General features: G+C 47.9%; 1 protein-coding gene across 15 annotated transcripts in view; it reads right to left on the reverse strand.

Moving 5' to 3' along the window:
• Window positions 1-13,981, reverse strand: part of DYSF (dysferlin) — a gene marked incomplete at its 3' end in the record, with an annotated part of 227,243 nt that overhangs the window by 196,541 nt on the left and 16,721 nt on the right. For 8 of the 15 annotated variants that reach the window (XM_036749059.1, XM_036749057.1, XM_036749053.1 and 5 more), the window contains 1 exon segment: window positions 98-153. In XM_036749059.1, the coding sequence (XP_036604954.1) occupies window positions 98-153 (56 nt within the window). 15 annotated transcript variants of the gene reach the window in all.

Genomic DNA, 13,981 nt, shown 5'->3' on the forward strand with positions numbered 1-13,981 from the left:
AGGGTCATGCCCTTTCCCCTCTTCTAAAACATCCCTTAAAAATCTGCCTCCACCAAGAAGGCCACCAGGATTCCAGATTCCCTGAGCAACTCCTTACCTCATTCCACACAGGATTCACATTGTTTTTGATGACCTTGGTTCGCTTTTTCACCCCTGCAGAAGAAAGAGAGTGTCAGACGGTTTTATGATTCCACTCAGTCATGACCAGAGATGAAGAAATGAAGAAATATGTTCTCCCCATGAAAAAGAATCACATAAAACTAAAATAGGTCCGAAAATATTCCCCCCAGTTCACCGCAGACAAGTCACATTAGAATGGTTGATGCATTCTTTTATTCACCTATTCAACAAGCGCATATTAAGAGCCTACTAAGTGCCAAGCAACATACCGTGTGCTGGGGATGTAAAGACAAAATCAAACAGTTCTGCCCTTGGGAGCTCCCATTCTGCTGTGAGGGAGGGAACAACCTAACCCTCCTGACTTACAAGAGCAAGTCCAGATTTCTGGACCTGGCATTTGACGCTTTGTTTCAACCGTCACCTGTTTCTCTACCATTATGGTCTCTTTTTAATCTCCAATCTGGCCTCTTCATTCCAGCCAAGCTCATCTGTTTCCTGTAGCCCCTTTCTATTTCATTTCCTCACACCTATCACAATGCCTTGCCCACTTTACATCTCTCCATTCATCCATATGTATCCCAGTCTTCAAAATTCCCTGCCTTCAGGCACCTTCCTAATCTATACCTTTCTTCAGGTCCCATAAGAGTTTCTAAACTATTCTGAGCATTTCACATGTGGTCTGTCTCCCTACTAGACTCTCATTCCCCAAGGACAAGGACTCCACCGGTCTGGACTGAGGTCCTTACACCCATCGAATCACAGGGCTGGACAATTGCTTGGGTCATTTCTGGTGGCATATGGGCTCTGGCCCCTCAAGAAAGGGCTTCAGTGACTAACAGTTCCATGTGGGTCCTCATGGTCCCCATCACTTGATTTTTTTTGGGACTCTGGTCCCAAATGTTCTCAGATGCTCATACCAATGGAAGAAAGGTATTTCTCCTTTTAAAGCCTGATCAGCTGCCTATGATCTTGGACCCAGCCTTAGGTTGAAACATGCCCTTTAGCAAGGGGCCAGAGATTATCTGTCACCAGCAAAGGCTTGAATGGTTATGCCACCCTATGACCCTTTATTTTATAGGAAACAGGGTATCTCAATCATGCTATCAAACATGTTAGCTAACCCTCCCAGCTCTGATGCATCTGCCCATTTCATTAGGATGCCATCTGTACCATTATCCAAATAATTAATAAAAAGGTTGACCAGAGCAGTACAAGTCGAGAAGCATCTATTAAGCACCTACTGTGTGCCAAGCACTATTCTAAGTGCTGGGGATAAAGAGAAAGGCAAAAACAATCCCTGCCCTCAAGGAGCTTGAGTCTAATGGAAAAGACAAAAAGCAAACCACTATGTGCAATCAAGATGTATTGGAGATTATCTCAGAGTGAAACCAGTAAGATTTTTTTTTGGTGAGACAATCAGGGTTAAGTGACTTGCCCAGGGTCACACATCTAGTAAGTGTTAACTGTCTGAGGCCAGATTTGAATTCAGGTCCTCCTGACTCTAGGGCTGGTGCTCTGTCCACTGAGCCACCCAGCTGCCCCAAAACCAGTAAGACCAAGGAGGATTTTGTTGTTCAGCCATTTCAGTCATGTCTGACTCTCCATGACCCCTTTTGGGGTTTTCTTGGCAAAGATACTGGAGTGGTTTGCCATTTCCTTCTCCAGCTCATTTTACAGATGGGGAAACTGAGGCAATCAGAGTTGTGACTTACCCAGGGTCACACAATGAGGCAGGATTTGAATTCAGGAGATGAGTCTTCCTAAATCCAGGCCCAGCGCTCTGTGCACTATGGCGCTGCCTGGCTGTCCTTAAGGAAGTCAGAAGATTGGATTTCAGCTGGATTTAAAGGAAGCCAAGTGATGTAAAGAGAGGGAGCATTCCAGGCACGGGGCACAGTCGGGGAAAATGCCTAAAGCCTAGAGACGACGTGTCTTGTTCAGAGGCCAGGGTCATGCGATTGCAGAATATGTGGGGAGGATTAAAGTGAAAGAAGACTGGAAAGGTTAGGAGGGGGCCAGGCTATGACAGGCTTTCAAAGTCCAACAGAGGAATTTTTAGTTAATCCTGCGGGTGATGGGGAGGCACTGGAGTTTATTGACTGAGGAGGAGGTGACCGCTGGACTTGCTCTTTAGGGGAATCACCTTAACGGCAGAGTGGAAGATGCTCTGGGGTGGAGAGACTTGGGACAGGCAGACCCACCCAAAGGCTATATTGCAGTAGTCCAGGTATGAGGTGATGAGGGTCTGTACCAGGGTGGGGGTGGTGTCAGAGGAGAGGAGGGGGCTTATACAAACATGCTGAGATGGTAGACTCCATGGGACCCAACTGATTGGATTTGGGGGGGGGGGTGAGAAATCATGATGAGCACCCAGAGCCACAAAATGCTCTTTTCCAAGAAACACTGGGTGGTGACGATGAAGTCAAGGTCACCAGAGGGATGTGGCGAGCCATCAGGGAATGTCACTGAGGTCAGAGGAGGAGGGAAAGGAAGGGAACCATGGCAGCCAAGAGGTCTGAGCAGCTCTTCCTGCCCAGCTGGCCAAGAATCCGGGATGGTTATCTGAAAGCAGCAGCGATGAATGAATTCCCACCCAAGGCGCCTTCATTTCCCCTCACCGAAGGATCACAAAAGGGTATGGCCTTGCTAAGGGCAGAGTTGACAGGAAAGAGCTTCTCACATTCTACTTAGCTTAACTGGAGCCCTGTCCGCAGGCTAAATACCATCTAGACGAGACTCTTACTCATCTCACATATCCAACATCCCTTCTCTCTACTCCCAGAGCCACAACTCCAGAACAGACCCTCATCGCCTCTCAGTTGGACCATCCAAGCAGCGTCCTCATGGGCCTACCTGCTTCCAGGCTCTCCTCTCTCTGCACAGCTGCCAGTGTTTTTCCTAAAGCTCAGGGCTGATCACATCACCCCTCTACTCAATCAACTCCAATGACTCCCTAAGCATCGATATCAACTCCTGCTCAGCACTTAAATCTCTTCCCAATACAGCTGCGAAATAGCCTTTCTGTCTCCTCACAGACCCATCACTCGCTCCACACAGTCTGCCCTCCAGCTCCTCCGGCCTCCTCTCTGTGCCCCACCTTCCATCCTCTTGACTTTATATTGCCGATCTCCCATCGTCCTGGGCTTCCTTCAGAGTCTGTAAAAATGCCCTCTCTGGTAGGAAAGTCTTTCTCAGTCTTCTACCCACTCACCGGGACCTCCGAGGTCACATCTTGAATGTATCTTATATCTGCCCACCGAGTCACAGGTTGTCTCCACCATTAAATAGTCCATGAGCCCCTGGAGGGCAGGACTGTTTTTGTCTTTCTTTGTATCCGCAGGGCTTAGCACAGAGCCTGGGTCTTAAGAAATGCCTTACAACTGACGGCGAGGCAGCAGGTTACTTCGGGAAGAGAAGAATGTAGAGTCCATGCATCCCAGTTCAGCTCCAAGCTTCCTAGCTTGGTGACTCTAACCAAGCCTCTTAGGTCCTCAGTTTCCTTATCTGTAAAATGAGCGGGGATTGGACCGAGCAGCTCCTGAGGTTGCTTCCAGCTGTAAAAATGCATGATCTTGTGGCTGTTTGATCGCTGCTAGCAAAATATGACAAGGAAGTCTACGGTCATTCATTTATTCAGAAACTCACTGAGGATCCAGGCCCTGGATAAGGGGTGGCCCATGTACCTTTGCTAAACAGTGTGCCAGATGACCATTTGCTGCGTATTTGTGAAGACTAATCTTGAGGGGTGCGGCTTGGATTAGAGATGGCAGTGCTATAATTCTGCCCGCCTTTAGCTGAAACCCATCCTATAATCCAGGAATAGTCTTATTCTCTCCCTCCCCACCCCCCCTTTCTTTCTCCCCCCTCCCTTTCCCCCTTCCCCTCTCCCTTTTTCTCTCTGCAATCAGGGTTAAGTGACTTGCTCAGGGTCACACAGCTAGTAAGTGTCTGAGACCAGCTTTGAATAGACCAGGGATCTGTGAACTTGTTTTTTAAAAACATTTTTATAATTGTAGTGTGATAGAATTGGTTTCTTTTGTAATCCTATGTATTGTATTTTATTTTATTATTTGCATGGAAAAACATTCTTTGGAGGAGGAGTCCATAGTTTCATTAGACTGACTGCCAGAGGGGTCCAGGGCACAAAACACCATAAGCCCTGTAACAGCAGGGACTATTTCCGTCCTCTCTTAATCTCCCCAGGTTTGACACCATCGGGCCTGGCACATAGTAGACACTTGTTGAGTCTTGAGTGATCCTCGGCCATGCTCACTCAATCTTCCACAAGAGCATCCACTCAACAAGTTAGGACCCTTCCTCTAGCTCTTCCCTAGACTCCAGCAGAAAGCTTGGCACATAATCAATCAATAAACATTGGTTAAGTGCCTGCTGAGTGCCAGGCACTGTGTTCAGCCCTGGGGGATTAAAAAAAAAAAAGGCAAAAGACAATCCTTGTCCTCAAGGAGAATACAGTCTAATGGGGCAGACAACATGCAAACAAATCTTTACAAAGAAAGCCACCTGCAGGATAAACAGGAAATGAGTAATAAAGGGAAGACGCTAGAATTAAGAGACGTTGGGGAAAGTTTCCTGTAGAAGATGGCATTTTAGTTGGGACTGAAAGGGAGCCAGGAAAGTCAGTCGTCAGGATCAGAGGAGGGAGTGAGTTCCAGGCATAGAGGGAGGGGCAGCCAGAGAGAAGGGCCAGAGCTGAGGGAGGGAGGGTCTTGCTGGTAGAACAGCCAGGAGGCAGAGGTCACTGGATCAGAGCATGTGCCAGGGAGGAAGGTGTCAGAAGACTAGCAAGGTAGGAGGCTTCGAGGCTGTGAAGTACTGCAAATCCCAAACTGACTACTTTGTATTTGCTCCTGGAAGCAACAGGAAGCAGCTGGAGTTTACTGGGGAGCCAGGGGGGTGAAGTGATCAGACCTGAGCTTTAGGAAAATCATTTCAGTGGCTGAATGGAGACTCATCCCTTTTATTTTCTAGAAAGCAGGTCAAGGTGATGGCAGCAGACAATGAGATCATCCACCTGGCTGGAGGAGAGGATGCGTGAGTGGTACAATGGAATGAACACAGTCAGAGGACCAGGGTTCAAAGCCTACTCTAATGCTTTAACCACTCTGAGCCTCAGTTTCCTCATCTGTAAAATTAAGAGTTGTTCTAGATAGCCTCTAATTTTCCTTCCAGCTCTAAATCTATGACCCCAGTAGTTTGCAACATGTATAGTGCCTAGCACACAGTAGGCACTTAATAAATGCTTACCAAATGGAATTAATTGGGATTTTAGGAGATTGGAGAGGGGACATTGATCCAGCTTGTATAATCAGATGACTGCTATTGGCCCCACATTTCTATAATGCAGGAGTCCTTAACTTTTTTCATGTTATGGACCCCTTGGGCAGCAGCCTGGTGAAGCCTCTGGACCCTTTCTCAGAAGAACCCATTTAAATGAATAAAGTAAAATACACAGGATTATAAAGAAAACCCAGTGTACTGAAATAGTTACAAAATAGTTCTTTAAAAATTCACAGATCCCAGGTTAAGAATCTCTGCTACGATAAATAAATGAGTGACCAAATGAATGAATCAAAAAACAACTAACAGCCTTGAATTCTCATTGACCAGCCCCACCTTGGCAGCCCAGAAGACCAGACCAGACCAAAGAAACCTTACAGGAAGACCCTCCTCCCCAGCTCTTCCAGGCTATTTTGGGAAGCAGCGCATGAAATTCCATCCAGGGAATGCCGAGCTGCCAGCCACATACCAACAGGTTGGCAGGCTTCATGTGAGAGAGCAGGGCAGGTGGTGGGGTTGGGGGGACACTAGGGAGCCTGGACACTGGGGAGCCTGCACACTGGGGAGCTTGGACATGGGAGAGCCTGGACACTGGGAATCCTGGCCATGGGGGAACCTGGACGCAGAAAAGTCTAGACATTGGGGAGCCTAGCTTTCTAGTTTGGGGGTGGATTCATTAGTAAAGCCCTAATTAAACTTCCCCTGTCGCTTTTCCTTCTTATATTGATTTCATCTTTCAGGACATGTCTGTGACCATATATAGTCACTGTTTGCAGCTGTGCTGGGAGAGGAGAGGAAAGCTGGCCTCCCTCTCGGATTTACTTATTTTTCTTTTTTACAAGGCCTGACTCCTGACCATTGTTCTCTTTCTTCGTTTTGATGGCTTCTTCCTCTTCCTTTCTCTTCTCCTGAGGACCCCTCCCCCACTCCCAACCGCAGTCATAAATCCTCACCAAAGGAAAAAAGGGAGATAAGGGAGGGGTGGAAGGGAGAGAGAGAGAGAGAGAGAGAGAGAGATGGGGGGGAGGGAGGGAGAGGAGGAGAGAGAGAGAAGGAGGGAGGGAGAGGGGGAGAGGGGGAGAGAGGGAGACACAGAGAAAGAGAGATCGTGAGAGTGAGCCAGGGAAGGTCTGGAAAAAGGATGATCACTATCAATCACTTCTTAAAGATATTTCCTTCAGTAGTTCTATCGGTGCTATGAAGACAGTAGGTGGTTAATAAATGCTAGGTGAATTGCCATTCTCTGCCTGAAATGCCTCCTCCCCACCTCTGTCCCAGCCTTCCAAGTCCAATTCAAATACGCCCTTCCACTATACTGCCCTGATTCCCTTCCCCAGCATTTGACAAGAGGTCTCCTTCCAAGCATCCACTGCAGCATTGTTTTGTTTTTCATTCTCTTATACACAACAGATTTTATTTTCAATTCAATTGAACAAGCTTTTATTAACAGCTGCCATAGAGAAAGTGCGAGGTTGTGCACTAGAGAGTACAAAGATAAATAAAACAGCCCTCGGTGGCCTTTCTGGAGCTCACAGGCAGCTGGGAGAGGGAAGGAGGAAACAGCATAGATCCAGCTAATGGGATATAAAATGGAGTGGAGGGATCCGAGTGGAGGGGAGAGCCCAAGCAGGTGGGAGATCCGGAAAGTCTCCCTGCAGGAAGGGCTCGAGAACAGAGCCTGGAAAGAACATAGGGATGACAAGAGACAGAGGCCAGGATGGGGGCATTTCCCAGGCATGGAGGGGCAGCTAGAACGTGGCTGCTCGATGTTTCCAAAATACAACTTAGCTTTCCCCATCCCCAAAATATATCCCTCTTCTGGACTCCCCCATTTCTGCCCAGAGTACCACTAGCCGCCATCCTTGGAGCCACCCAGGTTTGTCACCTCAATATCATCCTCGCTTCTCTCTCTTTAACCCAACACAGTCGATGAGCTGCCAAGTCCCATCGATTCCACCTCCAGAGCTTCTCTCACATCTGTGCCCTGCTCCCCACTCAGACAGTGGCCATCCTGGTCCAGGCTCTCATCACCCCTTACCTGGACTCCTGCTCTCCATCCAATCTCTCCTTCCTCCAACCTGTCCTCCACTAGCTGCCAAAGGCATTTCTTTAAAAGCACAGCCTTGCCCAGGTCACTCCTTTGGAACCAGATACAAACTCCGAGCTTGTCATTTCAAGTCCTTCCCAACAAGGACCCATCTGTAATGCATTCCCTCTTCCTTTCCACCTCTTAGAATCCTTCAAGGGTCTGCTTAGGTGCCCATTTCTCCAAGAGGCCTTTCTGGATTCCTGAAACTGCAAGGGCTTTTCCTCCCACAAATTGCACCCCCCCCTACACACACACACACACACACACACACACACACACACACACACACACACACGATGCTGTCTCCTCTCTAGCACGTGAGCTTCTTGCAGGAAGGGATGGCTTCATTGGCTTCATTTTGTCTTGGCATCCCCTAGCACCATATACAGTAGGTGCTTAATCAATGTTTATCAGTTGACTGCTAGCCCCGTACTCTCTTCTAGAACTTAATCTCCTCGAGGGACAAGATTGAGTCTAATTCACAGCGTCACCAGGCTCAAAGCTTGAAAGCAAAGAGATGAACTAGTTCAGAAGTTCTTAAGCAGGGGGTCCATGAACTTATTTTTTTAATGTTAATAACAAGTCTTACATCATTGATTTACTTTACACTCCCTCTTTATTTTGTTTTCTGTATTTAAAAACATGCTTCTAAGAAGGAATCCACAGGCTTCACCAGGCTTCGAAGGGTCTGGGACACAGAAAAGGTTAAGAACGGTGGTGCAGTGAGTGGAGCACCGGCCCTGGAGTCAGGAGGACCCGAGTTCAAATCCAGCCTCAGACACTTGACACATGTACTAGCTGTGTGACCTTGGGTGAGTCCCTTAACCCCAATTGCCCTGCCTTCCTCATTCCAAAAAAAAAAGAACAAAGAACTCTTATACTAGGCTTAACTTTACAGAGAGAAGGGACTGGACTTGCCCAAGGTCATACAGGTCATTCTAGCAGAGAAGGAATTTGAATGAAACCTTTTCCATGCTCCCAGACCCCTCCAAACCAGTACTAGTACTGCATATGTTATGTCTGTTTAATAATCTGTAAAAATGCACTGAAATTAAATGAGGAAAAGTCCTTCCAAGGAGGAAGAAAAGTGATTTCTCATGTCCAGCCTAAATCCTTCCTATCCAGCATCTTCTCTCCTGAGGGAGAGAGGGAATACAATGAACAAATCACTCTTGGGACGATTGGTCATATGTTTGAGGGGCTATGATACAGCACGGACCCAGTGACAGACAGATGTCATCTGAGGATGGTAAGCCTGGTTGAAATTGGAGAGGTTAATCACCAGGAACGAAGGGTTAGGAATTTGTGGGGCCATAGCTTTCCCCAGTGATCATCGGCTAAATTACAGAGGGGTTGTAATGGCTCCTCTCTGCGCTTCTTCCACCACACGTTTGTGCTCCACCCCAGCCCTTTCTGCTTCCCTGTTAGAATGTAAATGACGCAAGGACTTTTTTTTTCCACTGATATTAGTGTTCTCTGGGCTTAGCACATGTCTTGGCACATAGCAAGCAGCATAATAAATGCTAGTTGACTGACTGAAGAAATTACAGATCCTTAAAGCATAGAATTAATCAGAGGCATAGCTATCCAATCTTAAGTCATTCCAAGTTTCTTCAGATTTTCCTTCTTAGCTCTAAGCTTCCATTCCCAGAACCACTGAGTGGGAAGGGACCTGAGGAGGCACCTAGTTCGACGGGGATCCTTATAACACACCTGCACGTGGCCAGGAATACCTCCAGTGGGGGGAGGTGGGAGAGGGGGGAGTTCACTCTCAAAGCAGTGCTCCATTGTGGCATCCTAAGTCTAGACTTCAAAGATTCTTTAAAAGTCATCCAGTCTGACACAGGTGATGAAGTGCGTAGAATGCCAGGCTTGAAGTCAGGAAGCCTCGTCTTCGTGAGTTCAAATTTTACTTCTTACCATCAATATCTTCTTGCTAATCAAATCTTATACTTACCAGCTGTGTGACCCTGGGCAAGTCACTTCATCCTGTTTGCCTCAGTATCTGCAAAATGAGCTAGAGGAGGAAATGACCAACCACTCCAGTGTCTTTACCAAGAAAACCTGAAATGGGGTCACGAAGAGTCAGACGCGACTGAAATGACTGGACAACCAGTCCAACATTACAAAGGAGGGCACTGAGTCCCACTGGGACTAAGTTTGAGGGTGCAAGTTTGAGCCAGGCTTAGGAGAGCCAACTGTTAAATTCAATGTGAGCATGTACACACCTCAGAAGTCCACAAGCACTAGAAATTGGGGGGCAGAGTGTTGTTTTGTTGATTGTCTAGACTGCTGATAATGTTGATAATGCAGATTAAACTTAAAAGTGTGCCCTGCATAGATTTTTTTTCCAGAGAGCCAGTGGGTAAACATTCACCAGTACACCCCCGTTAAGTGCCTGGTTCAAGGTAACCCAGGTAGCAATGGCAGAAATGGCATTTAAACCCGTCTTCCTGAATCCACTCTATCCATGAGGCCGTGCTGTCCCTGTATAAATAAATACAGAAACTGAGACAGAGACGATGTTACTTATCCAGAGTCCCACAGTGTTAATGGTAATGACAACCAGGGACTAAGATGATTTTATATATAGCTATGCTTGCCTGCCCACTCACTTTTTCTCTTCCTTGGGTTCTTAATCCAAGGGGTCAATGGATAGATTTCAAGAAATCCCTGAACCCAGATGGAAAAAAAATGTGTGTATGTGTCTGTCTGTCTGTCTGTCTGTATGTATATGCATATATAGAGCCACATATGTGTGTACATATATGTTATATGTATGTATGTGTGTATGTGCATGCATACATATACGTACATCTTTCAGTCACATGTGCCACCGTGTGTAGCACATAATTGCTGCCTAATAAACGCTCATTGATGTATATAATTCATTTCCTTTGTCAGTTGGTCAATAAGCCCCTTTTGGGGGTTTTCTTGGCAAAGATGCTGAAGTGGTTTGCCATTTCCTTCTCCGGCTCATTTTACAGATGAGGAAACTGAGACAAACAGGGTTTAAGTGATTTGTCCAGGGTCACCCAGGTAGGAAGTGTCTGAGGCCAGATGTGAACTCAGGAAGATGAGTCTTGATTCCAAGCCCAACACTCTATCCACTGTGTCACCTAGCTGCCAAGAAATGCCTAGGCATTTATTAAGGGCCTATTATGTGCCAGGCATAGTGCTAAACATTGAATATACAAAGAAAGACAAAAGACAGTCCCTGGCCTTGAGGAGCTCACATTCTGAGGAGCAGACAACACACAAACAATTTGGTGCTAACAGGCTAAATATAGGATAAATAGGAAATAATTAACCGAGGGAGGCACTAGAATTCAGAGGGGTTGGGAAAGGCTTCCTGTAGAAGGAAGTTTAGGTGCAGCTTGAAGGAAGCTGGGAGACAGCATGATGTAGTTTATGTGATTCATTTAAAACATCATGATGAGAAGGGTTCTATAGGCTCCCCCAAACTGCCCAAGGGTCCACAGCACTACAGAAGTTAAGAACCTCGGTCACATCTGCCAGAGTCCTCCCGTCTCAGATGTAGGCACCACGCTCTGCTCAAAACCCTCCAATGGCTCCCTACAGGGACAAAGCAAAACTCTCTGCTAGCCCTTCGAGGCCCCCCACAATTTAGGGCTGCCCTCCCTTTCCTTCTACTTCTTGTCTCTTACCCTTCATTCTATTTTTTTTAACCAGACATGATTTTATGGATATAAGAGTCATCTAGCAAGGAAAATCCCTCCACCAAGGCAGAACCAAACCTTCTCCATAATCTATAGGCTCAAAGCATTGACTAGAGCCCAGAAAAGCTAAGTGGCTTACTTGGAGGTCACACAGCCAGGATGTGTCGGGGTGGGACTCAAACCCAGGTCTTCCTGGCTTCAAGGCTAGCTCCAATCCAAGCTATCTCCACCCTCACTCTTACCTCCAGCCCAGGAAGGCTGTCACAGACCCGTTTCCTGTCTTCCTGCCTTTGCTCAAGCTGTTTCTTATATCTAGACTAGGCTCATTCTCTCCTTCTCCCCCTCCTAGGCCCTTTCAATTACCACTCTCTGCAATCCACTGCTCCCAATGCCCTATTGCCAGGGGTGTGTTAGTAAATGTTTAACGACCAGCTCTCTCAAAAAAAAGTCTGCAGGACACACTTTTCAGCTTAACCTGCATTATTAAAACTTTCTCCATCACATTCATAACTCTAGACAATCCACAAAACAATCAATCAAGCCTTGATATTTAAGTTTGCCTGTTTTCTGAGGAGTAAATGCTCCCACTAAAAATTTAACAGTTGGGTCATACAAGCAATTGCCCCAAAAGCCTTCCCTGAATAAATGGTCTTGCCCCACATCAAAATTCACAGTCATTTGCTTACACTTCTCTAATTCACTTATTTTATGATATTTTTATTATCATGATTTGTGTAGCTGTCATATCGCCACCATCACGAGCAGATAAATTCCAAGAGAGAAGGAATAGTATCTTACTAAAATCTTGTGTCTCTCCCAGAGTTTAGTAGGCTGCTCCACATCAGGTGTTTAAGAAATGTTTATTGTACCCAAGATAATTAATATTAAATAAAAATAAATAATCGTTAAAAATAATTCATTCAGGAGGCTTCTATTATAATCGAGACAGAGCAGCTGAAGGAGCTGTTTGGTCTTAGCAAGATCTCTCACTAAGCCTCAGTTTCTTCATATGTAAAAAGACGGGGACTGAACTGGAGCAGGGATTCTTAATATTTGGGGGGTCATAGACTCCTTAAACAGTCAGGTGAAGCCTATGTAGCCCTTCTCAGAAGAAGGCTTTTCAATGAGTAAAATAAAGTGCATAGTATTACAAAGGAAGTCAATTATCTTAAAATAAAGTTATCGATTTTTTTTTTAAAATCAAGATCAGGGACTCCAGGTTAAGAACACCTGGTCTATAAGATGGGCTGCCGCTAAAGGATTAGCACTAAGAATTTTAGAGCCTGAGCTGCCATCTAGCCCATCAACATGTCTCTTGGCTTTTTCCCATCCAAGTTCATGGGTCCCCTGAACTCTACCCACAGATGGGGGAATGAGGTCTCGGGGTTAGGGATCCCGGAGCTAGTCTGTCTCCGCCGTCGCTCTGCCCAAACCTGATCTCGATATCTCCCAGCTGTGACATTCTCTATTCTAGGATCTCTTCCACCTCTCACCCGCATGTTTAAAGTCCCTTCTCCCGGCTGACCTTCTGCGCTCCCAGGACCCTTCCAGCTCTCCCTAACTTTGGGTTCTTACGGGCCCTGTTCTGGCATCCTAGGTCCCTTCTGATTCTGGCCATGCCAGAGGGACAGTACCGCCCCAAGACGCCGCGCCCTGGGGGTCTGGGCCCGGCCCTCTCCGATCAGCCGCCCCTGGCTCTCACCTCGGAAAGTCAAGCTGGCCACGGGATCGCTGTGCCGGTCCTTCTTCTCCGCACTGGGGAGGTTGATGGCCCGCTGCAAGAGGCAGCAGAGCATGGCTCCGGGGCTATTAGCCGGGCAGCCCGGGGCACAAGGGAGGAAGAGAAAGAGGGGCCGGCGCGGGCACGGGCACGGGCACGGGCGCCCGGGGCTGGGCCAAGCCGGGCGGCCAGGGAGAGCCGGGCCAGCCGGAGCCTGGTGAGGGCAGCGCTGGGGGCGGGCTGGGCAGGGCAGGGAGGGAGGGAGAGCCGGCAGCCACTCGGGGCCAGTCGGAGGCGGCTTTGCCACAGCGGCCGCGCCTGCCAGGGAGGAGGACACCGGACACCCGCGGGGCGGGGCCCTGATCGGACACCGGAGGGAGGGGCGGGGTGCGAGGCTCTTCCACTCCCCGCTCCGGTGGTACCACCTCCCCACGCGCCACTGGGACTAGGACTGAGCCGAGACCCGCCGGGGACCGTGGAACTGCAAAGCACGTCCTGGGGGTACCCCGGCTGGGAGAAAGCCGGTGGGGGCCCGCTCCCCCTCCCCTGGAGTTCACAGCCTTATGGGGAGATAAGGTCGAGCCACACACAGGAGGAGGAAGTTACTGGGATAATTGGAGTCGAGCACCGAGCTGGGAGCTGCGAGTTAGGAGGAAGGACCCGAGAAGGGTAGGGAAAAGCGAGGGGAGACCACCGGGAAGGGAGAGGGAGACTGGGAATCTAAGCAGGGTGTTGGACAGATTCACATGATCCAGAGCTGAAAGGAAAGAAATTGAGGCCCGCGAGGTTAAGGGAAATATCCACGGTCAAATGAGAGGCTGATGCGTAGAATTTGAACCCACCTCCTCTGACTCCAGATCCAGGGCTCTCCCACTGCTGCCTTCAACAGGAGAAGGGCTCAGCTCTTTGCCTTTGACACTTACTAGCTGTGTGACCCTGAGCAAGTCACTTAACCTCTCTATGCCTCAGTTTTTCTCCTCTGTCAAGCATAAATCACACTTGTGGTACAATGACCTAGTAGTAAGGCTCGACTGCAACGATGTCTATAAAGTGCCGTCCCTCCAGCCAGAAGCC

This window comes from Trichosurus vulpecula, chromosome 3 (genome assembly GCF_011100635.1).
Source record: "Trichosurus vulpecula isolate mTriVul1 chromosome 3, mTriVul1.pri, whole genome shotgun sequence".
NCBI classification, from domain to species: domain Eukaryota; kingdom Metazoa; phylum Chordata; class Mammalia; order Diprotodontia; family Phalangeridae; genus Trichosurus; species Trichosurus vulpecula.